Source organism: Oncorhynchus gorbuscha, linkage group LG22, assembly GCF_021184085.1.
Source record: "Oncorhynchus gorbuscha isolate QuinsamMale2020 ecotype Even-year linkage group LG22, OgorEven_v1.0, whole genome shotgun sequence".
In the NCBI taxonomy this organism is placed as follows: domain Eukaryota; kingdom Metazoa; phylum Chordata; class Actinopteri; order Salmoniformes; family Salmonidae; genus Oncorhynchus; species Oncorhynchus gorbuscha.
Window position 1 is genome coordinate 18,953,951 of NC_060194.1, and position 24,621 is coordinate 18,978,571.

The 24,621-nt window shown below is 43.6% G+C and overlaps 1 long non-coding RNA gene and 1 gene segment (V, D, J or C); both read left to right on the plus strand.

Annotated features, from left to right (window-relative positions):
• The first annotated feature begins 541 nt into the window (after positions 1–541).
• Positions 542–23,772, plus strand: LOC124009091. The segment is given in 5 exon segments: positions 542–573; positions 4,712–4,755; positions 7,059–7,167; positions 22,622–22,685; positions 22,861–23,772. Coding segments are annotated over 5 exon segments (629 nt in total).
• Positions 20,647–21,323, plus strand: LOC124009121. Its single transcript, XR_006834226.1, has 3 exons — positions 20,647–20,783; positions 20,893–21,012; positions 21,182–21,323. It is a non-coding gene; the product is annotated as an uncharacterized LOC124009121 (long non-coding RNA).
• Positions 23,773–24,621: the final 849 nt, after the last annotated feature.

A 24,621-nucleotide genomic window follows, 5' to 3' on the forward strand; every position in this document is an offset into this window, starting at 1 on the left:
TGAGATGAGAAATGTCGGGTATGTAAACATTATATAAAGTGTCTAGTGATACATTTATTACATCCCATTTTTCCATTATTAAAGTGGTTAGAGTTGAGTCAGTATGTTTGCAGCAGCCCCTCAATGTTAGTGATGGCTGTTTAACAGTCTGATGGCCTTGAGATAGAAGCTGTTTTTCAGTCTCTCGGTCCCCGAATTGATGCACCTGTACTGACTTCGCCTTCTGGATGATAGCGGGGTGAACAGGCAGTGGCTCGGGTGGTTGTTGTCTTTGATGATCTTTTTGGCCTTCCTGTGACATCGGGTGGTGTAGGTGTCCTGGAGGGCAGGTAGTTTGCCCCCGGTGATGCATTGTGCAGACCTCACTACCCTCTGGAGAGCCTTATGGTTATGGGCGGAGCAGTTGCCATACCAGGTGGTGATACAGCCCGACAGGATGCTCTCGATTGTGCATCTGTAAAAGTTTGTGAGTGCTTTTGGTGACAAGCCAAATTTCTTCAGCCTCCTGCGGTTGAATAGGCGCTGCAGCACCTTCTTCACCATGCTGTCTGTGTGGGTGGACCATTTCAGTTTGTCCGTGATGTGTACGCCGAGGAACTTAAAACTTTCCACCCTCTCCACTACTGTCCCCTCTGCTGTTTCCTGAAGTCCACGATCATCTCCTTTGTTATGTTGACATTGAGTGTGAGGTTATTTTCCTGACACCACACTCCGAGGGCCCTCACCTCCTCCCTGTAGGCCGTCTCTTCGTTGTTGGTAATCAAGCCTACCACTGTAGTGTCATCTGCAAACTTGATGATTGAGTTGGAGGTGTGCATGGCCACGTAGTCGTGGGTGAACAGGGAGTACAGGAGAGAGCTGAGAACGCACCCTTGTGGGGCCCCAGTGTTGAGGATCAGCGGGGTGGAGATGTTGTTACCTACCCTCACCACCTGGGAGTGGCCCGTCAGGAAGTCCAGGACCTAGTTGCACAGGACGCGGTCGAGACCCAGAGTCTCGAGCTTAATGACGAGTTTGGAGGGTACTATGGTGTTAAATGCTGAGCTGTAGTCGATGAAAACCATTCTTACATTGGTATTCCTCTTGTCCAGATGGGTTAGGGCAGTGTGCAGTGTGATTGCGATTGCATCGTCTGTGGATCTATTGGGGCTGTAAGCAAATTGGAGTGGGTCCTGGGTGTCAGGTAGGGTGGAGGTGATATGGTTCTTGACTAGTCTCTCAAAGCACTTCATGATGACGGAAGTGAGTGCTACTGGGCGGTAGTCATTTAGCTCAGTTACCTTAGCTTTCTTGGGAACAGGAACAATTGTGGCCCTTTTGAAGCATGTGGGAACAGCAGACTGGGATAAGGATTGATTGAATATGTCTGTAAACACACCAGCCAGCTGGTCTGCGCATGCTCTGAGAATGAGGCTGGGGATGCTGTCTGGGCCTGCAGCCTTGCGAGGGATAACAGGTTTAAATGTTTTACTCACGTTGGCTGCAGTGAAGGAGAGCCCACAGGTTTTGGTAGCGGGCCGTGTCAGTGGCACTGTATTGTTCTCAAAGCGAGCAAATAAGTTGTTTAGTCTGTCTGGGAGCAAGACATCGTGGTCCGCGACGGGGCTGGTTTTCCTTTTGCAGTCTGTGATAGACTGTAGAACCTGCCACATACCTCTCGTGTCTGAGCCGTTGAATTGCGACTCTACTTTGTCTCTATACTGACACTTAGCTTGTTTGATTGCCTTGCGGAGGGAATAGCTACACTGTTTGTATTCGGTCATGTTTCCAGTCACCTTGCCCTGATTAAAAGCAGTGGTTGGCGCTTTCAGTTTTGCGCGAATGCTGCAATCAATCCACGGTTTCTGGTTGGGGAATGTTTTAATAGATGCTGTGGGTACAACATCACCGATGCACTTGCTAATGAACTCGCTCACCGAATCAGCGTATTCCTCAATGTTGTTCGACGCTATGCGGAACATACCCCAGTCCACGTGATCGAAGCAATCTTGAAGCGTGGAATCCAATTGGTCGGACCAGCGTTGAACAGACCTGAGCGTGGGTGCTTCTTGTTTTAGTTTCTGTCTATAGGCTGGGAGCAACAAAATGGAGTCGTGGTCAGCTTTTCCCAAAAGGAGGGCGGGGGAGGGCCTCATATGCATCGCGGAAGTTAGAATAGCAATGATCCAGGGTTTTGCTAGCCCGGGTAGTGCAATCGATATGCTGATAGACTTTAGGGAGCCTTGTTTTCAGATTAGCCTTGTTAAAATCCCCAGCTATGATAAATGAAGCCTCAGGACATGTGGTTTCCAGTTTACATAGAGTCCAATTAAGTTCTTTCAGGGCTGTCGATGTGTCTGCTTGGGGGGGAATATACACAACTGTGATTATTATCGTAGAGAATTCTCTTGGTAGATAATCTTTCGTCTACCTTGTTGTCAAGAGACAGGACATTGGCGAGTAGTATCCTCGGGAGCGGTGCGCGTTGTGCCCGTCTACGGAGCCTGGCCAGAAGACCGCTCCGTCTGCCCCTTCTGCGGCGCCGTTGTTTTGGGTCACCGGCTGGGATCCGATCCATTGTCCTGTCCTGTGCCATGTAATTGATAATTGCTTTAGGCTACCTTCCTTTTCATGTGAGCTAAACGTCAGACTGTTTTGGTCTTCCAGAGGGCACAGGAGACCATGTCCAACAGCATCGAGGAGGTCTGATTTCTACAGGAGGACTGATAACACTGAATTGTCAATATTACACCGCCAGTGCTAATAATGCATACCTATATTTGTACAAACACGGAACAAATGACTTCCCTAAACATAATGTGGCATACAGTAGGTCAGCCACCAGGGGGAGACTCGTCGAGGCCTGGTAACAGATGGAGTACACATCACAAGGCGATGGCTCCACTGCTGAACGTGCCAGGTCTCGACGGGCTCTCCGGACAGGACTAATTGGGGCTGATTGAGAGCTGGTGAGTAATCAAGGGCGGAGGCCCATAAAGCTGCCAGAAGGGTAGCACACGGGGGAAGGACTGGGGGAAGTGAGGTGACTTCAATGTAGTTGAAGACGGTTACCTGAGCTAAGACGAGGGAGTTGAGTTTGTGTTCCCGACAGCAAGACCCGGGGCCCAGAAGACGGTATTCCGGAGAGGGTCTCATGGGGGAGACCTATCGTTTTCTTTTTGATTTATTATTTTATAAACACCCTTGAAACCAAGCTAATCATACTCTGTCCGTGTCTGATTTATTTAAACGTCTTGAAACCCCTTGGTCTGCCACAATATGCTGAGCCGTTTTTCTTTTGGGTCTGGAGACAATGCTGCAGGGTTCAAGGAGAGATTCAATGCAAGTCTAAATGCCAAGACACAATCAGTCCCCTTGACTGAGGTTACAGCTGTCTGACTCTGCTGTGTACTACTGTGCTCTGAGGCCCACTGTGACAACAATATATACAGCTCCCTTGCAAAAACACTATGGGCACGTGGGAGTGTCTGTTGTGTGACGTTTTTTTAAGTCAAGGTGAGGTGTTGCATAATTGAGGCAGAGGAAAGGAAATGTCTTTAATAGCTGACAATGACAAACCAGGGAAGTTTGTGTTCATTCTTTTCACTGTGTTAACTTCATGACGCTACTCATTCCTTAAGCGGGATAATTGTCATCAGAAACCGTTGAATAGTATAGCGCCACAGTCAAATAATAGTACTAAAAAATATTCACATTCATGAAATCACAAGTGCAATATTGCAAAACACAACTTAGCCTTTTGTTAACCCATCTGTCGTCTCAGAATTTGAAATGATGCTTTACAGTGAAAGCAATATAAGCGTTTGTGTAAGTTTATCGATCGCATGACAAAACATAAAGTACACTTAGTATCAGGTAGCTTGGTCACGAAAATCAGAAAAGCAATTAAATTAATTGTTTACCTTTGATGAACTTCGCATGTTTTCACTCACGAGACTCTCAGTTACACAACAAATGTTCCTTTTGTTCCATAAAGATTATTTTTATATCCAAAATACCTCCATTTGTTTGTCGCGTAATGTTCAGAAATCCACAGGAAAGAGCGGTCACGACAACGCAGACGAAAATTCCAAATGATATCCATAATGTCCACAGAAACATGTCAAACGTTTTTTATAATCAATCCTCAGGTTGTTTTTAAAATATATATTTGATAATATATCAACCGGGAGTGTAGGTTTTTCAATAGGACAGGGAGAAACAATGGCCGCTTTACTCTGAGAGCCCCCACCTAGCCACTTACGCAATGTGATCTTTCTCGCTCATTTTTTCAAAATAAAAGCCTGAAACTATGTCTAAAGACTGTTGACACCTTAGGGAAGCCATAGAAAAAGGAATCTGGTTGATATCCCTTTAAATGGAGGATAGGCATGCATAGGAACAGAGAAGTTTCAAAATAAGAGGCTGAGTGGATTTTCTGTTATACTCACAGACAATATTTTGACAGTTTTGGAAACTTTAGAGTGTTTTCTATCGTAATCTGACAATTATATGCATATTCTAGTTTCTGGGGCTAGGAAATAGGCAGTTTCAAATGGGTACGTTTAAAAAAAACAAAAATACTGCCCCTACACGGGGCAGGTTAATAACACTTACCAGCATGTTACTAGGATACATTTTAATATTAGCAATAGTGGGTGCTATTTTTCATATCCAATCACTGTGGATGTAATTACTAAACCAAGTTCTATTTTAGCTCTTGGCTACACAGACTCTCGTTGGCGATCGTGAGCAGTTTAAATGAAGTGATTGAATGTGTGTAAATTTGTTTTGCAACGCTTGCGAGCGGTGTGATCAGCATGTTAGCTTTACTCAGAAAGATTCACAGCTTTAATTGCTGCCGAAGGTGATTGTAACGTTTTGACTCAGGGGTTTGAATCCTTGAATACACAATAGTAGATTTTCGTAGACAGAAGGTGCTCTTTGCCAAAAGGGGTAATTTGGTCATCAAAAAGAAAGGAGGACCAAGGCACTCTTCATATAGATCATTAAAATGAATGAATTGGTATGCCATGTTCAATGGAAACAAAGTTTAAACACTAATTTCGGCTGCATGGCCTTTGTCGGGAGTACAAAGATATGATAATACAATGTCGTCTTTTTCCAATCAACCCTGATTTGAAGAGTTGTTACTGAATTCACTGGAAAACACCTAGTAAGCAATACTATACACAAGTGTTATGAATAGGATATCATCTATTTCACAGTACACCAGAATACAGCAAACATGGACCACAACTGTCTAAACATGCCCGAGGGCAACAGAGCAAAAGTTCCACTAGATGACAGCAAAGAAACATCTTACGACCCTTAGTGGCCTGTAGTTTGTAAATCCCCAAACTTTCCCTTTGGTTTAGCTGATTAAGACGGTCCCCTTTTCTAATTGATCAATACCCATAGCTTGTAAGGAGGCAGGGTTGCCGTGGCATAAGCACTTGTAGTGCCTTGCCATTGGGTAGTCTTCATTGCCTACCCATATGGCATACTTGTGTTCCGCTAAGCGGTCCTGAAGGTGTATCTTTGTCTGTCCAATGTAGAACACCTTGCACTGTGGACATATTTCTGTATTTAATTTTCAGTAAATTTACAAACATTTCTAAAAACATGTTTTCACTTTTTCATTATGGTGTATTTTGTGTACATTTGTGAGAAAAAAATCTATTTAATCCAATTCTATTTCAGGCTGTAACACAAAATAAATTGGAATAAGTCAATCAGTATGAATTCTTTCTGAAGGCACTCTGTCTAAGAACAACAAATTCTTATTTACTATAACGGCCTACCCCGGCTAAAACCTAACGACGCTAGGCCAATTGTGCACCTCCATATGGGACTCATTTAATTGTATAATAGTAAATATTTTAATGCAAGCAGCTGGCAGGTAGATCCGTCTCTGATCGCAGTCAGAGAAGGAGCTTGAAGAGGACATGGTTACATGTTCCTTATATAGTGGAAGGTGATAATATAATCATATTGTTTACACAGCAGTTATTTTATGGACAAGTGTATCTTTAATCATATGTAAAACATTTATCTTTCATCAAAGTTTATGATGAGTATTTCTGTTATATGACGTGGCTCTCTGTAATTACTCCGGATATTTTGGAGGCATTTCTGAACATGGCGCCAATGTAAACCGAGATTTGTGGATATAAATATGCACATTATCGAACAAAACATAAATGTATTGTGTAACACAATGTCGTATTAGTGTCATCTGATGAAGATTATCGAAGGTTAGTGATTCATTTTATCAACATTTCAGCTTTTGTGATTCTATCTTTGGCAGGGAAAAATGGCTTCGGGTAGGCGCGGGCCGTAGAGGATAGAGACACCTGCTCACACGCAGCATCTGATGACGAGGCAGAATACAACAGGACGGAACAAAGGCAAAGCAAACAAGAATCCGACAAGGACAGAAGCAGAAACAGAGAGAGAAATAGAGACCTAATCAGAGGGCAAAATAAGGGACAGGTGTGAGAGTGTAAACGAGGTCGTTAGGAGAATGAGGAACAGCTGGAAGCAGGAACGGAACGATAGAGAGAGAGAGGGATAAAGAGAGAGAAAGAAACCTAATACGACCAGCAGGAGGAAACAAAGAGAAGAGAAAGCACAGGGACAAGACATGACAATACAATACATGACAGAGATGAACAACAGTATAGAAACATAAAAACAGGAGGAAACGTTCAGAGACTGCTGAGATCTTTCTGTCAGTTTGTCTCTGTTTATCTAAGATGGTGTTGCTGGATTTAGTGTTGTTCCTGACCATATTTATGGGTAGGTGATGCACTACAATACATGACAATACAATACAAAGCAATACACTGCATTGTCATACATGCCAATACTATTCAAATTCAATGTTCATCTAAGATGGTGTTGCTGGATTCAGTGTTTTTCTTGACCATATTTATGGGTAGGTGATACAATTACGTGACAATACAATACAATGCAATACACTCCATTGCCATACTTGCCAATATGAATTCAATTCAATTTCAATGTATTTTATTCGACAATTAAATATATGTGTATTAAAACCATTCTCTATGCAGGTGTCAGTTGTGAGGACCTCACTCCACTCAGGAAAGAGATTACTGTTTAGAGGGAACCCCTGTTACCTTGTTTTACAACTACTCCAGGACATCTACTGGTGGAGATGAAGTTTGTTGGTATCACCAAGACACAGCACAAAGGCCAGAGTGACTCCTGTACATCTCAGGTCCAGAGATGATAAAGTTATCAGATCCACTGACCACTCGAATAACTGAATGAAGAGATAAACCATCTGGATCTGGAGATCTTCTCTGCTGTAGTGACAGACTCGGCTCTGTACTGCTGTGCTGTGAGGCCCACAGTGACAGGAAAATTCCCTCCAATTTGATGTGTATTTATATTCTGCTACAGTTAGAACTCTTAACCACATCATATACATACAATATGCATGGATTATATGATGTCATCATTCTCAACATGGCCTTGCTCAGTGGTTTGGTCCTCTGGTGGTAAATCAATGTACTGCACTCTTTAGAGGAGCATACCTGAAGCCAACTGACTGGTAATGGACCAGACAAACTTCTAGTTTGGTCTGAGTCACTAGATATAAAAAGTAATTAAAGTTTGTGCATATATAATAATTCATTATTCATGTGAGGATTTAGTGTCTTTATTCTCAGAAGTTCCTCAACATTAAAATGTGCATAAAGTATTATATTTTTTATATACCCACACACAGCCATTTCTGCAGCTCCTGGATGATCTTCAAATGAGGAACCTTCTTATCCTACATGTGCTGTCCACTACCCCTTCTGAAGGACGGGTTGATTAGGCCCAAGTGAGCCAGGTGGCTCGTCCACTGCTTCTCACTCTTCAGCCACAACCAATCAGATGTTCTCTCTGCGTCCTGATCAGTTATATGACAGATCTTCTTTGTCTATCCTCCTCCTATAGACTGCCCTCCACAGTCATGAAGTCCAGTGACAAGGTTTTTCTATGTATAATAATGAATCAATAGTTCCATCTAGTGTTCAACATTCTGTCCAACAAGGTGAAACCTTGACATTGCTTGTATTTTCAAGGGCAAGTTACTAGTGAGAGTCAATGGGTGTTTTGGGAGAGATTATAAACATGATTTGATAACAAAAGAGAAAGGTACACTTATGGGTTCATTCCTGTTCTGGTCAAATGCATTTTCTATTGTATAGGGCAGGAAGCAGTTAAAGGCCATATGGGGGTAGGGGACACTAAAAATGCAGACACATAGACGCCTAGTCCAGCTGGATATACAAAGGTCAGAGGTTGTCTAAGGACGGGGTCAGCCAAATGACGAACTGATGGATTGCAGGTATCAATCACATCACAGGGGAAACAAGTCTGTTTGATCTTAGACAACCATATGAAAAGAAGGTGACCAGAACAGCTGGGCACCCTAAAGCTAAAGGAGATGAAGACACACACAAAAGGGACACAGTTAATTACAGAGCCAAAGCATAGGGCTGTAAAATAGAGGAATGTAAACTATTTTTAGTATAGCTGGACATGCTAGAAACTGAGGAGACACATAGTCTGCTGATCCTAGATAATAGACAAACAAAAGAATGCATTTAGCTAAGGGTCTTGTCATCTGCTGAAAGCAGATGTGGGCGTTACTGGGCTGAACAAGCAGGACGAACAGATTGGGATGTAACGGTATTTGCATTGGGGGATGAACTAATGATGTATGCATGGAGATAAAAGGGAGAGCGAGAGCTCTGGAGGTCGTGGGTCCCGCGGGGCTCTCCGGCTTGTTACACTCTTGTATTAAAAGTCTATCATTTAATTCAAAGTTCTTGGATGTGTCATATTTGAACCGATTGGCCACTACAGTGTCAGTGGAGTCTCATAGTTTGCTTCTATTCCTTTAAGCTAGAGATATCAGTTTTGTCGTATGGGCTGCGTCTCATTCTACCACGTCAACCTATGGCGGTCTTCTGCATCTACGATGGAAGGTGGCCGAGCTACAGCTGTGTTTGTCAGACCATGAAACATCAAAGTGACAAAGAGCTCTTATAGCACCAGGGCACAAATCAATAATTTTTCTCTATATTTAACCATCTTACATATAAAACTTTATTGTTCGTCGGAAATTGGGAATAACTCACCACAGGTTAATGAGAAGGGTGTGCTTGAATGGATGAACATAATTCTGCAATGTTGGGTTGTATTGGAGAGCGTCTCAGTCTTAAAAAGAAAGTAGGATCAGAAAAACAGTCCGTGTCTGGTGTGAACTCCATTTGCCGTATGTAGTGCAACACATCTCCTTCAAATAGAGTTGATCAGGTTGTTGATTGTGGCGTTTGGAATGTTGTCCCACTTCTCTTCAGTGTCTGTGCGAAGATGCTGGATATTTGAGGGAACTGGAACACATACGTTGATCCAGAGCATCCCAAACATGCTCAATATGTGACATGTCTGGTGAATATGCAGGCCATGGAAGAATTGGGATATTTTCAGCTTCCAGGAATTGCATACAGATCCTTGCGACATAGGGCTGTGCATTATTATTCTGAAACATGAGGTGATGGCAGCGGATGAATGGCATGACAATGGACCTCAGCATCTCGTCATGGTATCTCTGTGCATTAAAATTCCATCAATAAATGCATTTATGTTCATTGTCCATAGCTTATGCCTGTCTATACCATAACCCCACCCCCACCATGGGGCACTCTGTTCACAATGTTGGCATCAGCAAAACGCTCACCAACATAATTGTCAAGGTATTCGTCGTCGGAAGATAAGGAATCATTGGACCAAAGTGCAGCGTGGTAAGTGTTCATGCTTTCTTTATTAAAACTGAACACTATAACAAAAATAACAAAGAGAATAACCGAAACAGTCCTGTAAGGTGCAAACACTAAACAGAAATGAACTAACCACAAAAACCATTTGGGAAAAAGCTACCCTGATTGAGAACCATACCCCGCCAAAACAAGGAAATACAAAAACATAGAAAAATGAACATAGAATGCCCACCCAAATCACACCCTGACCAAACCAAAATAGAGACATAAAAAGCTCAGGTCAGGGACTCCGACCGCAAAACCTGAACCTATAGGGGAGGGTTTGGGTGGGCATTTCTCCGCGTTGGCAGCTCTGGTGAGGGACGTAGACCCCGCTCCACCTCTGGCTTGGCCCACTTAGGTGGCGCCTCTAGAGCGGGGACCCTCGCCGCCGACCCTGGACTGGGGACCCTCGTAGCAGGCCCCAGACTGGGCACCCTCGTAGCGGGCCCCGGACTGGGCACCCTTGCTGAGGGCTCCGGACTGGAGGGCGTCGCTGGAAGCTCCTAACTGGAGGATGACACTGGAGGCTCCGGACTGGAGGGCGTCGCGGGAGGGTCTGGACTGGAGGGCGACTCTGGAGGGAGGAGGCACAGAGACAGCCTGGTGCCTGGGGCTGCCACAGGGCCCACCAGGAGGCCTGGTGTGTAAAGGAGGCACCTGATTAACCGGGCTGTGGGGGAGCACTGGAGCTCTGGTGCGCAGCCTTGGCACCACTCCTCCAGGCTGAATGCCCACTTTAGCTCGGCACGGGCGGAGCGAAGGCATAGGACGAACTGAACCGTCCCAGCGCCCCGGAGACACAGTACGCAGAGCCGGCGCAGGATACCCTGGGCCAAAACGGCGCACCCGAGTCCAAACGCGCTGAGCTGGCACAATCCGCTCTGGCTGGATGCCCAATCTCATATGGCACTTGCAGGGAGCTGGCATATAGCGCTCCGGGCTATGAGCGGGCACTGGAGACACTGTGCGCTTCACCGCATAACACAGTGCCTGACCGGTACCACGCTGCTTCCGGTAAGCACGGGGAGTTGGCTCAGGTCTATCGCCTGACTCCGCCAATCTCCCTGTGTGCCCCCTAAAAACATGTTGGGGGCTGCCTCTCGTGCCTGCTGCGCTGCCTTGCCTCATATCGCCACCTCTCAGCTTTAGCTGCCTCCAGCTCTTCCTTCCTGTGGCAATATTCCCCAGCCTGTCTCAAAGGTCCCTGTCCGTCCAATATCTCTTCCCATGTCAAGGAGTTCTGAAACCGCAGCTCCTCCATACCAAGCTGTTTGGTTCTTTGGTGTTGGGTTGTTCTGTCAAGGTGTTCGTCGTCAGAAGATGAGGAATCATCGGACCAAAGTGTTCATGCTTTCCTTATTAAAACTGGACACTATAACAAAAATAACAAAGAGAATAACCGAAACAGTCCTGTAAAGTGCAAACACTAAACAGAAATTAACTACCCACAAAACCATGTGGGAAAATTACTGATTCTTGCTGCATGTTGTTACAGTATTATAATATTATTTTACTCATTTTTTTACTGTCTTTGCTCAAATCCCTTTCTTTTTTCAAACATATTTTTCAGTACAATGCTACCATTCATATATTTTTATTCCCTCAATCATGTTGCTTGATTATTTTCTTCCTAATACAAATGTGTATTACATTATTTTTCAGAATGCAGAGGAGAAGACTCAGTCATTCAGCCACCAGGGGATGTGATCGCTACTGAAGGAGAACAGATAACACTGGGCTGTCAATTTGATGCAGATGATACTATAAATCTCTACCTGTTCTGGTACAAGCATTAATTACATGGCTTCCCAAAGTTCACGCTGGGCCGTTTTCCTTTTGGAAGTAAAAATGCCACTGAGTTCAAGGACAGATTTAAAGCCCGTCTCGATGCAGACACCAAGCAATTCCCATTGAAGATCCAGAGGTTGCACATGTCTGACTCTGCATGGTACTACTGTGCTCTGAAGCCCACTGTGACAGCAGGATATACAGCCACATTACAAAAACAATTTGTTTGTGTGATATAAGACTCTTAGAGAGCCTAGTGGAAGCTCCTCCTCAATGCTTCCTAAGGCAGAGTTAAAAGTGGTTTCAAAAGCTTTTGACAGATACAAGTGTGTTTGCTCTCCCCTTACCTACCCATCTCACAGTAGACATGGAATCTTGGCTGAAGATGATTCTGATTCTTTGTGCATTTTGCTGGGGTATGATAGAAACTATATATTTGTTTACTGTCATTGCTTTAATTATCCCTTGATTTTGTAATGAAAAATAGAGAAATTAGTTAAATTTGCTCCTCCCAATGATTTAATGGGTATAAATCATCAACCACCCTTTCTTTTTCAACTTTTTTCATTTCTCTCTCCAGAATGCAGAGGAGACAGAGTGTTACAGACAAAAGGAGTTGAGACTGCTACTGAAGGAGGACAAATAACACTTGTCTGTCATTATGAAACAGACGATCCAAGTCCATATCTATTCTGGTACAAACAGCGAGCAAACGACTTCCCCAAGTATATGCTTATGCGGCAAAAATTTGGAACCGGGGACAATGCTGCTGACTTCAAGGGGAGATTTCATGCTGATCTAGATGCCAACTCCAAATCAGTCCCCTTGACGATCCAGAGGGTGCAGCTGTCTGACTCTGCTGTGTACTACTGTGCTCTGAGGCCCACTGTGACAACAGGATACACAACCCCTTACAAAAACATACTGAGCTACATAATGACAATACACCTGTCTGTATAGTATACAACATCACTTTTGACACAGTAACTTTCTCACTACCTCCCTGATACTACCAAGACTAGTTGTAGCAGATTATGACAATCATAGTGATGATGATGATGATGATGATGATGATTGTAGAGTAAGTCCTTTTTTATGCCAATAAAGCTACCTCTTCCAATTCAGCTCTAAATGTCAGCCTAGTCTTATAGACTAGACTTAACCTCTTGAAGTTATGGGGGCGCTATTTCATTTTTGGATTTAAAAAACGTGCCCGTTTTAAGCTCAATATTTTGTCACGAAAAGATGCTCGACTATGCATATAATTGACAGCTTTGGAAGGAAAACACTCTGACGTTTCCAAATCTGCAAAGATATTGTCTGTGAGTGCCCCAGAACTGATGCTACAGGTGAAACCAAGATTAAATTTGAGCAACATTTTTGAGGCGCTGTTTTCCATTGTCTCCTTATATGGCTGTGAATGCGCCAGGTACAAGCCTACATTTTCTGCCGTTTCCCCAAGGTCTCTGCAGCATTGTGGCGTATTTGTAGGCATATCATTGGAAGATTGGCCATAAGAGACTACATTTACCAGGTGTCCGCCCGGTGTCCTTTGTTGAAATTGTTGCGTAATCTTCTGCTGCAAGCATTTTTCCATGGGATTCAGAGGAGAAAGCACACTTCCACAAACGATATATCATCGAAGAGATATGTGAAAAACACCTTGAGGATTGATTCTAAACGATGTTTGCCATGTTTCAGTCGATATTATGGAGTTAATTTGGAAAAAAGTTTGGCGTTTTGATGACTGAATTTTCGTTTTTATTTTGGTAGCCAAACGTGATGTACAAAACGGAGCGATTTCTCCTACACAAAGAATCTTTTTGGAAAGACTGTTGCATGCTGAATGCTGAATGCTTGAGAGCTAATATATTTATTTCATTTCATTTGCGATTTTCATGAATAGTTAACGTTGTGTTATGCTAATGAGCTTGCGGGGATAATTACACTCCTGGATACAGGTTTTTTTCGTAGCTAAACGTGATGAACAAAACAGAGCGATTTGTCCTAAACAAATAATCTTTTTGGAAAAACTGAACATTTGCTATCTAACTGAGAGTCTCCTCATTGAAAACATCTGAAGTTCTTCAAAGGTAAATTATTTTATTTGAATGCTTTTCTTGTTTTTGTGAAGACATTGCATGCTGAATGCTACGCTAAATGCTACGCTAAATGCTATGCTAGCTATCAATAATCTTACACAAATGCTTGTTTTGCTATGGTTGAAAAGCATATTTTGAAAATCTAAGATGACAGTGTTGTTAACAAAAGGCTAAGCTTGAGAACTAGCATATTTATTTCATTTCATTTGCGATACTCATGAATAGTTAAGGTTGCGTTATGGTAATGAGCTTGAGGCTGTATTCACGATCCCGGATCCGGGATGGCTAGAATCAAGAGGTTTTAACATAGTAAATGTAAATCCGAGACACTCAAATTATCTTTAAATGTTATGTTTGGTATGGTTATCCTTAACCCTTTTAGTTAACCCTTCCCCTAATCCTAACCTTTAACCTAGCTCCTAACCCTAACCCCTAATCAAGCTAAACGTTAGCCGGCTAGATAACGTTGGTGTTAGCCACCTAGTCACCTACTGTAGCGAACAACAGCCACTCAAATAGGAATTCATAACACATCATACATTTTGCAAATTCATAACACATTGTACATTTAGCAAATTAGTAACATATTGTATTTTTTCTTATTCATAGCATATTATACAAATTGTAAGTATTAACATATCTTCAAAATGGATGATTGACATCCATAAATTAGTAAATAGAATACAAACTGTAACATATACTAAATGGAGTGGTTCAGATTTACTTACAGGACATTATGAAATGCTCTGAGACCAGGTTGTAAATGTAGATGTAAGAGACATCAAAATGCCATTACAATATGTCATGGATTAGAAAATAGACCATTGTTTTATTTTTAGAGTTAGCCTTGTAGTGTTACTTAGATCAATTTAGAAAAAGCAATATTCAGCACCGTGTACAGAGTAATGGAAAAGCCAGCATCAACCACAAGGAGGCCACATTACCATGTAAGTGTTGCTTTCTAGTCTAAAATGACTTCCCTCTGTGCTGTGCTGCATGGTCTAGGCCTGTGCTGCTACAAAGACAGGAACCAAGAGAGCACATCAGTTTCTATATTGTGACATCAGTTTGTCTTGCTCTTTGTATCCTATGATAATTATGGGACATTGGCTGTGGAACTCTGTTGTTCTTGCTGCACTTATCTTTGGTAGGATATGGCTGGCTATCATTATATTTTTCTCAATACCTTGATGTTATTACTGGAATCCTGACATTTTGTGACCATGGGACTTTAAGATTCTTTCTGCACAAAGCAAAGTAATTCTGCACCAAGGTTTTCACATTCGAGATCTCAGAACTGTTTTATAATGAATTCTTCTTTCATAACAAAATAACATTATCACCTTAAAAGGTACCTAAAGTGCAGAGTATAAAAGTCCTGAGACATTCGTAAGTCAGTTTCTTTAGGGTGTTGCAATTACAGATAGAACCTAACACCTCTTAAATGTCAATCTTGGTTGACACTTTTGAATTACACATGTTCCGTTTTTAAGAAAACTGTAGCATTTGAATACATAAATAATAGAAAAACACAATTTTCCAAGAGAGTAGTAAAACCTCATCAAATACATTAGAAAATATATTATTTAATATATTAACGATGTGTCACGGCCGTCTTCCTGGAAAGATGTGGACCAAGGTGCAGCGTTGTGAGCGTACATTTTCGTTTATTATTGTAAATGTCGCCAACAAAACAAGAAACAAAGAAACAACCGTGAAGCATACTAGGGCTATAGTGCCACTAACAAAGTCAACTTCCCACAATGACACAAGGGAAAAAGGCTGCCTACGTATGATTCCCAATCAGAGACAACGATAGACAGCTGTCCCTGATTGAGAACCATACCCGGCTAAAACATAAAGCATCACTGGAGGCTTTGTGCCATGAATCATCACTAGAATATCCACCCAAATCACACCCTGACCAAACCAAATAGAGACTTAAAAATGCTCTCTAAGGTCAGTAACCCTCCCTGCCCCACCCAAATGTGCAGACTCCGGCCACAAAACCTGAACCTGTAGGGGAGGGTCCGGGTGTGCATCTAACCACGGTGGCGGCTCTGGTGCGGGACGTAGACCCCGCTCCACCTCTGGCTCACCCCACTTTGGTGGCACCTCTGGTGCGGGGACCCTAGTCGCCGACCCCAGACTGGGACCCTCTCTGCGGGGCCCGGACTGGGGACCCTCGTTGCGGGCCCCGGAATTGGTACCCTCGTTGTGGGCCCCGGACTGGGAACCCTTGTTGCTGGCCCCGGACTGGGGACCCTCGTTGCGGGCCCCGGACTGGAGGCTTCTTGCCATGGATCATCACTGAAGGTATTGTACCATGGATCATCACCGGAGGCTTCTTGCCATGGATCATCACTGGAGGCTTTGTGCCATGGATCATCACTGGAGGCTTCTTGCCATGGATCATCACCGGAGGCTTCGTGACATGGATCATCACTGGAGGCTTTGTGCCATGAATCATCACTGGAGGCTTCTTGCCCTGGATCACCACTGGATGCTTCATTCTGGGCACAGGCACAGGACTCACCAGGCTGGAGAGACATACAGGAGGCCTGGTGCGTGGGGCCAGTACAGGTGGCACCGGCTGGTGACACGCACCTCAGGGCGAGTACAGGGAGGAGGCACAGGACGTACTAGACTGGGGACACGTACTCCAGCGCGAGTATGATGAGGAGACAAAGGACGTAAGCTGCAGGACTGTCTTTCAAGTACAGATTGGAATATGTTCTGGGATTCCTCTGATGGTATTGAGGAGTACACCACATCAGTCATTGGCTTCATGAAAAAGTGCATCGATGACGTCGTCACCAACCAGAAGTCATGGATTACAGGCAACATCCCTACTGAGCTCAAGGCCTGAGTTGCCACTTTCAAGGAGCAGGAGCTTATATGAAATCCTGCTACGCCCTCCGACAAACCATCAAACAGGCAAAGCATCAATAAAGGACTTAGATCGAATCGTACTACAAGGGCTCTGATGCTCGTCGGATGTGGCAGGGCTTGAAAACCACTACAGACTACGAAAGGAAATCACAGCCGAGAGCTGCCTCCCAGACGAGCTAAACTACTTCTAGACTTGCTTCGAGGCAAATAACACTGAAATATGCATGAGAGCACCAGCTGTTCTGGAAGACTGTGTGATCACGCTCTACACAGCCGATGTTAATAAGAGCTTTAAACAGGTCAACATTCACAAGGCCGCAGGGCCAGACGGAATACCAGGACGTGTACTGCGAGCATGCGCTGACCAACTGGCAAGTGTTTTCACTGTCATTTTCAACCTCTCCCTGTCTGAGTCTGTAATACCAACATATTTTAAGCAGACCACGATAGTCCCTGTGCAGGTAACCTGCCTAAATGACGACTGAACCGTAGCACTGACGTCTGTAGCCATGAAGTGCTTTGAAAGGCTGGTCATGGCTCACATCAACACCATTATTCCAGAAACCCTAGACCCACTCCAGTTTGCATACCGCCCCTACAGATTCATAGATGATGCAATCTGTATTTTACTCCACACCGCCCTTTTCCACCTGGACAAAAGGAACACCTATGTGAGAATGATATTCATTGACTACAGCTCAGTGTTCAACACCATAGTGCCCTCAAAACTCATCACTAAGCTAAGGACCCTGGGACTAAACACCTCCCTCTGCAACTGGATCCTGGACCTTCACACGGTCCATCCCCAGGTAAGGGTAGGTAACAACACATCCACAGCGCTGATTCTCAACATAGGGGCCCCCTCGGGGATGTGTGCTGAGTCCCCTCCTGTACTCCCTGTTCACTCATGACTGCACGGCCAGGCATGACTCCAACACCATCATTAAGTTTGCAGATGACACAACAGTGGTAGGCCTGATCACAGACAACAACGAGACAGCCTATAGGGAGGAGGTCAGAGACCTGGCTGTGTGGTGCCAGGACAACAACCTCTCCCTCAATGTGACCAAGACAAAGGAAATGATTGTGGACTACAGGAAAAAGAGGACCGAGCACGCCCCCATTCTCATCGACAGGGCTGTACTGGAGCAGGTTGAGAGCTTCAAGTTCCTTGGTGTCCACATCACCAAAACACTAACATGGTCCAAGCACACAAAGACAGTCATGAAGAGGGCACGACAAAACCTATTCCCCCTCAGGAGACTGAAAAGATTTGGCATGGGTCCTCAGATCCTCAAAAGTTTCTACAGCTGCAACATCGAGAGCATCCTGACTGGTTGCATCACTGCCTGGTATGGCAACTGCTCAGCCTCCGACAGCAAGGCGCTACAGATGGTAGTGCGAACGACCCAGTACATCACATAAAGAGTGAATGCACGCAAACATCAGTCTGAAGATGGAGAAATCAATCAGTGTTTTGATCGTTCTGATTATGACTACAGCTAAACAAAACCTCAACATTTTTACTCCTTGCATCCTTATAATCAGATTATTACATTATGGTATTGGTAGTAAAGCCTCTTTTGATTAATTAATGTAATTTAAATGTGTTTGTAATCAGCTTTATTATGTATTTTTCCTCTGCAGTAATGGTATGTGGAGATAGTGTGACTCCTGACAAGGAGTACACCCCCACTGAGGGATCATCAGTGTCTCTGATATGTACATATGAAACAAGCAGCAGTAACATCTACCTTTACTGGTACCAAAAATACCCTAACCAGGCACCTTAGTACCTACTGTATAAAGGTGCTAGAGCATATAGTGTTGACTTTATCTCTAATCATCTATATGAATCTACAACGTCCCAAACGTAAACTACACTCAAGATAAAACAAGTAACTCTGGCAGACACGGCTCTCTGCTACTGTTCCCTGAAGGACGCCCAGTGATACAGAGTTTCTGAGAGGATGTACAACAAGTAATACAGTGATAAATTACTTGTCAACAGAGGGTCTGTAGATGTGATTATTGTGGTAACACGTCCTGTTTAGAGTAAGTAAAAACACATTTAGCATAGAGAAACTTATATTACTAAAAATAGAGAATGTTATAAAGATGGAAAACAAAGCATTTGAAAATGCATTTTTATTCCTATTATTCATTCACTTCAGAAGATCCTCTTGTCACGGTCGTCCTCCTCTTCATCTGAAGAGGAGAGGCGAGAAGGATCGGAGGACCAAAATGCAGCGTGATATGTGTTCATGTTGAATGTTTAATTAAAGAAAGAACTGAACACTGAAACACTATACAAAAACAGTAAACAAAATAACAACCGTGAAGCTAATGCGAGCTGCGCTGAAACAAGCCATCAACATAGACAATCACCCACAAACAAGCAGTGCAACCCAGGCTCGTCAAGCCTAGTCATTCAACTGAGACTGCTCTCCTCTGTATCACGGAGGCGCTCCGCACTGCTAAAGCTAACTCTCTCTCCTCTGCTCTCATCCTTCTAGATCTATCGGCTGCCTTCGATACTGTGAACCATCAGATCCTCCTCTCCACCCTCTCCGAGTTGGGCATCTCCGGCGCGGCCCACGCTTGGATTGCGTCCTACCTGACAGGTCGCTCCTACCAGGTGGCGTGGCGAGAATCTGTCTCCTCACCACGCGCTCTCACCACTGGTGTCCCCCAGGGCTCTGTTCTAGGCCCTCTCCTATTCTCGCTATACACCAAGTCACTTGGCTCTGTCATAACCTCACATGGTCTCTCCTATCATTGCTATGCAGACGACACACAACTAATCTTCTCCTTTCCCCCTTCTGATGACCAGGTGGCGAATCGCATCTCTGCATGTCTGGCAGACATATCAGTGTGGATGACGGATCACCACCTCAAGCTGAACCTCGGCAAGATGGAGCTGCTCTTCCTCCCGGGGAAGGACTGCCCGTTCCATGATCTCGCCATCACGGTTGACAACTCCATTGTGTCCTCCTCCCAGAGCGCTAAGAACCTTGGTGTGATCCTGGACAACACCCTGTCGTTCTCAACCAACATCAAGGCGGTGGCCCTACACCGCCTTGTCATACTGACATGCTCTACAACATCCGCAGAGTACGACCCTGCCTCACACAGGAAGCGGCGCAGGTCCTAATCCAGGCACTTGTCATCTCCCGTCTGGATTACTGCAACTCGCTGTTGGCTGGGCTCCCTGCCTGTGCCATTAAACCCCTTCAACTCATCCAGAACGCCGCAGCCCGTCTGGTGTTCAACCTTCCCAAGTTCTCTCACGTCCCCCCGCTCCTCCGTTCTCTCCACTGGCTTCCAGTTGAAGCTCGCATCCGCTACAAGACCATGGTGCTTGCCTACGGAGCTGTGAGGGGAACGGCACCTCAGTACCTCCAGGCTCTGATCAGGCCCTACACCCAAACAAGGGCACTGCGTTCATCCACCTCTGGCCTGCTCGCCTCCCTACCACTGAGGAAGTACAGCTCCCGCTCAGCCCAGTCAAAACTGTTCGCTGCTCTGGCCCCCCAATGGTGGAACAAACTCCCTCACGACGCCAGGACAGCGGAGTCAATCACCACCTTCCGGAGACACCTGAAACCCCACCTCTTTAAGGAATACCTAGGATAGGATAAGTATTCCCTCTCACCCCCCCCCTTTAAGATTTAGATGCACTATTGTAAAGTGACTGTTCCACTGGATGTCATAAGGTGAATGCACCAATTTGTAAGTCGCTCTGGATAAGAGCGTCTGCTAAATGACTTAAATGTAAATGTAAGTATGATTCTCAATCAGAGACAACTAATGACACCTGCCTCTGATTGAGAACCATACTAGGCCGAAACATAGAAATACCCAAATCATAGAAAAACAAACATAGCCTGCCCACCCAACTCACGCCCTGACCATACTAAATAAATACAAAACAAAGGAAATAAAGGTCAGAACGTGACACCTCTGAAAAAAATGAGTTGTGTTTAGAGGAGGAGCTAATATGAGAATGAAAAGGAGACACTCAAAATGGCATGAAGGTCTTTCCTCAACTGTCAGTTAACATTGACAACGTAGCCAAACGTGTGGATCTGGAGATCTTCTCTGCTGAAGTGACAGACTCTGCTCTGTACTACTGTGCTCTGCAGCCCAGAGTGACAGGAAACCCATAAACACTGTACAAAAACATAAGACACACATGCATGCATATAGACATTTATTTTTTTATGTCATATACAACACAACATTTCCTGTCTGGGTAAGGTACATCCCCTTTCTCTCTGCAGAAAACTATCCGCATCAAGCAATGCAGCAACAGAATCCAGAAACCAAGGCTGAGATCTGATCTGGTATTTCTATGTTCCACATGGAGAACTCTCTGATACTGGTTCTCATTCTAGCCTCAGGTAAACAATATGTAACATCATGTTTTATACCATGTGGGAATGTGTAATATGTTTTCTGTCCCTTTTACTTTGTTAATAATATATATTTACAGTTAATACATTTCCACCCCAATTTCTACAGCACATATCTTTTACACTTTGTTACAATTTAACTTTTCTTTCTTTACAGGACAGATTGCTGGGGATCACATTACTCATGTAAATAATGAAGAGATCATAACAGAGGGAGAACTTGTGACTCTGAGATGCTCATATGATACAAGCAGTGAATATCCTCTGCTTTACTGGTACCGACATTATTCTAACCAGGCTCCTCAGTTTCTGCTGTATAAAGGTGCCAGATCATGGAGCTCTGAAGAACATATCCCTGATAAGAGATATACATCCACAACATCCCGGACATCAACTGAACTGGTCATAACAAGCGTAACCCTGGCAGACACAGCTCTCTACTACTGTGCTCTTAGCACAGTGATACAAAGAGTATAATACACTGTACAAAAACCTGCAGACCAAAAAGCTTTGATGAAGTGGAAATCATAATTAACCATCAACCACATTTGATGCCATAATGGCAGAAGTTGAGATCAGAGAAATGTGGTCACACCTGTGCTGTGTTCAATCACCAGGTGGTCTGGTGTTTCTCTGTCGTCATATTCAATGCGCTGTGAGAAATATATATTCTTCACTCTTCAGTCAGTAGTCTTCAATTTCACTTACCGTAGGCAGTTTTTTAAATATATTGGTTGGATAATCACTTTGGAATATGACCATGTGCAAAAATATTGTTATTTATTGATGGCCCTATTCACAATTCACACAGCTTGGTGGTGTAGTATGAAAGTCAACCTGAAGGGGGCAACCTAACAAAGCACACACCCCTGAATCAAAGGATGTCATACAGACAGACACCTCCCCATGGTCTACTACTGCATGTAATACAGAACAACATGAAGCATCAACAGTAGGACAGAGGGTGTCAAAGCTCTGTGATAGATAGATCAGCATTCTTCTGCTCCTTACCTTTTCCACTTCATACTGACTGACTAATCATGAGAAATTGGCTGATCCTGCACGTTCTGGCTGCATGCTGTTTTGGAATAACATCACTCTGTTAATCTGTCTCTTTCTGCGCATTTGTTAATTTAATTTGTAGTGATGTAATTTGTAATGATGTAATGGTCGTAGAAGGACAACCAACAACACTCACTTGTCTGTTTGATACAACTTCTCAATCACCATATCTCTTCTGGTACAAACAACTAGCAAATATCAACTCCATGTTTATGCTGAGAAGGGATGTTCACATGCAGACACTACTACTGAGTTCAAGGAGAGATTTGATGCCCTTCTGAATGTCACAGCAAAATTATTCCCCTTAAAGATCCAGAGGTTACAGTTGTCAGACTCTGCTGTGTACTACTCTGATATGAGGCCCACTGTGACAACAGGATATACAGCCTCGTTACAAAAACAATGTGTGTGTGTACGTGTGTGTGTAAAGTATTTTGTGTTGTGTGATGTTTTTTAAGGGGAGGTGTTACATAATTGAGGCGGAGGAAGATAAATGCATGTTATTTTGTCATAATTATACTTGTGTTCACTCTTTTCACTGTGTCAAGTAACACTTACCAGCATGCTACTAGGATACATTTTAATATATGCACTAGTGGGTGAGTTTGATACTATTCTTCATATCTAATTACACATCCAATGTAATTACTGGAGCCTGGAGTAATATTACTGTGAAGGATCTTTTACACATTTTTAATACACTTCACTGAATTAAGAGTTGAATTTTATGATAATTTCCAAATAAAAAATCTTGTTTTCATAAATGTTTTACAGGTGGCTGTCATGGGAATGACATTACTCCAACAACAGATAAGGTGTTTGGGTTGGAGGGTGATGTCATAAATCTGTCCTGTAACTACTCCTCTGCTAGTACTCTCCAGTGGTATCACCAGTACCCTGGATCATCTCCCATCTTTCTCCTCCTCACTACAGTCTCCTCAAACCCCTTTGTAGTGAACGCTACTCCTCCATATCCACGACTGTCTGTTGAACTGAATAAGGAGAGAACCCGTGTGGATCTGAAGATCTCCTCTGCTGTTGTAACAGACTCTGCTCTGTACTACTGCGCCCTGGAGCCCACAGTGACAGGAAATCCTGAAACACTGTACAAAAACCCGACAGCTCATGATAAACAATTCTTGTGCATATTTTAGTGCAGAGGTGGGGCATCCTACTGTAGGTTCAAGAAAATGTATTATCTTTTATTAAAAAACTGTGTTGGGACTTCACTCCAGCATATAACCTCAGCAACAATGGCTCTCTACAGAGTTATTTTACTTTCTGCTCTGACAGGATAGTAAATTAATGTATTACTGTCATTATTTTTACAACATTGCTTCGGTTAATTTATAGTTTATCTGCGCTATTGGATTAAGGAATAAACACGAAGATATTTCCTCATTTCAAATACATTTCTCTTGTAATTGATCTGTCACCTATTCATATTTGCCGGTGACAGTTTTCAGCAGACCTTCCAGACAAACCGACATGAAGTGTATGAAGAGGAGGGCAGTAATGTTCAGCTTTCCTGCTACTACACTCAGCATACAGTGCTTTGTGGTATAAACAGTATCCAGGAGCCCACAGTGACAGGAAACTGAGAAACACTGTACAACAACCATACAACACTCTGCACTATACTGCTGTGCTGTGACGTCCACAGTGATGCAAAATGTACTGACTCAGCAGTGAGCTGAATTTTATGGATTTACAAGTATCTGCTGTCGTCTGTTAGACAACAGTGCCATTAATCGGAGTCTCTAGTGAAAAAAATCTAATGTATATGAAACATCTTTGATTCTACATTGTCAGTAGGAGGAGGTTGAGTAAAAAAACTCAGGATTAGATCATGAATCCTCAAGATAAGACATGATACTACCATGAAGAACATAGACAGTTGATGCTGTGCTTTTCGTCAGCAGTTGGTGCTTATTCTACACATCCTGCCATCTACAATGTTGTTCTGTTCACTATTACTCTTCTTTGACTTGAAAGGTAAGTACTGACATTTTCATTCAAAATGAGTGTGATTATGTTGAGAGGTATTTATTTTTCAAATCAAATATCATGAAGCACTACATGAGGATACATGTTTTCACTTTGAATACTTCTTAGCGTTACACTGCGTTTGGAATTAATTCAATCTTCCATGTGGGTTTAACACAGTGTCCAAAGAAGGGCCAGAAGTATACAGAATGGTGTCGTATGCGTAGAGGTGGATCAGAGACTCACCAGCAGCAAGAGCGACATCATTGATGTATACAGAGAAGAGAGTCGGTCCAAGAATTTAACCCTGTGGCACCCCCATAGAGACTGCCAGAGGTTCGGACAACAGACCCTCCAATTTGACACACTGAACTCTATCAGAGAAGTAGTTGGTGAACCAGGTGAGACAATCATTTGAGAAACCAAGGCTGTCGAGTATGCCAATGAGGATGTGGTGATTGACAGAAAGCCTTGGCCAGATCAATGAATACGGCTGCACAGTAATGTTTCTTATCGATGGCGGTTAAGATATCGTTTAGGACCTTGAGC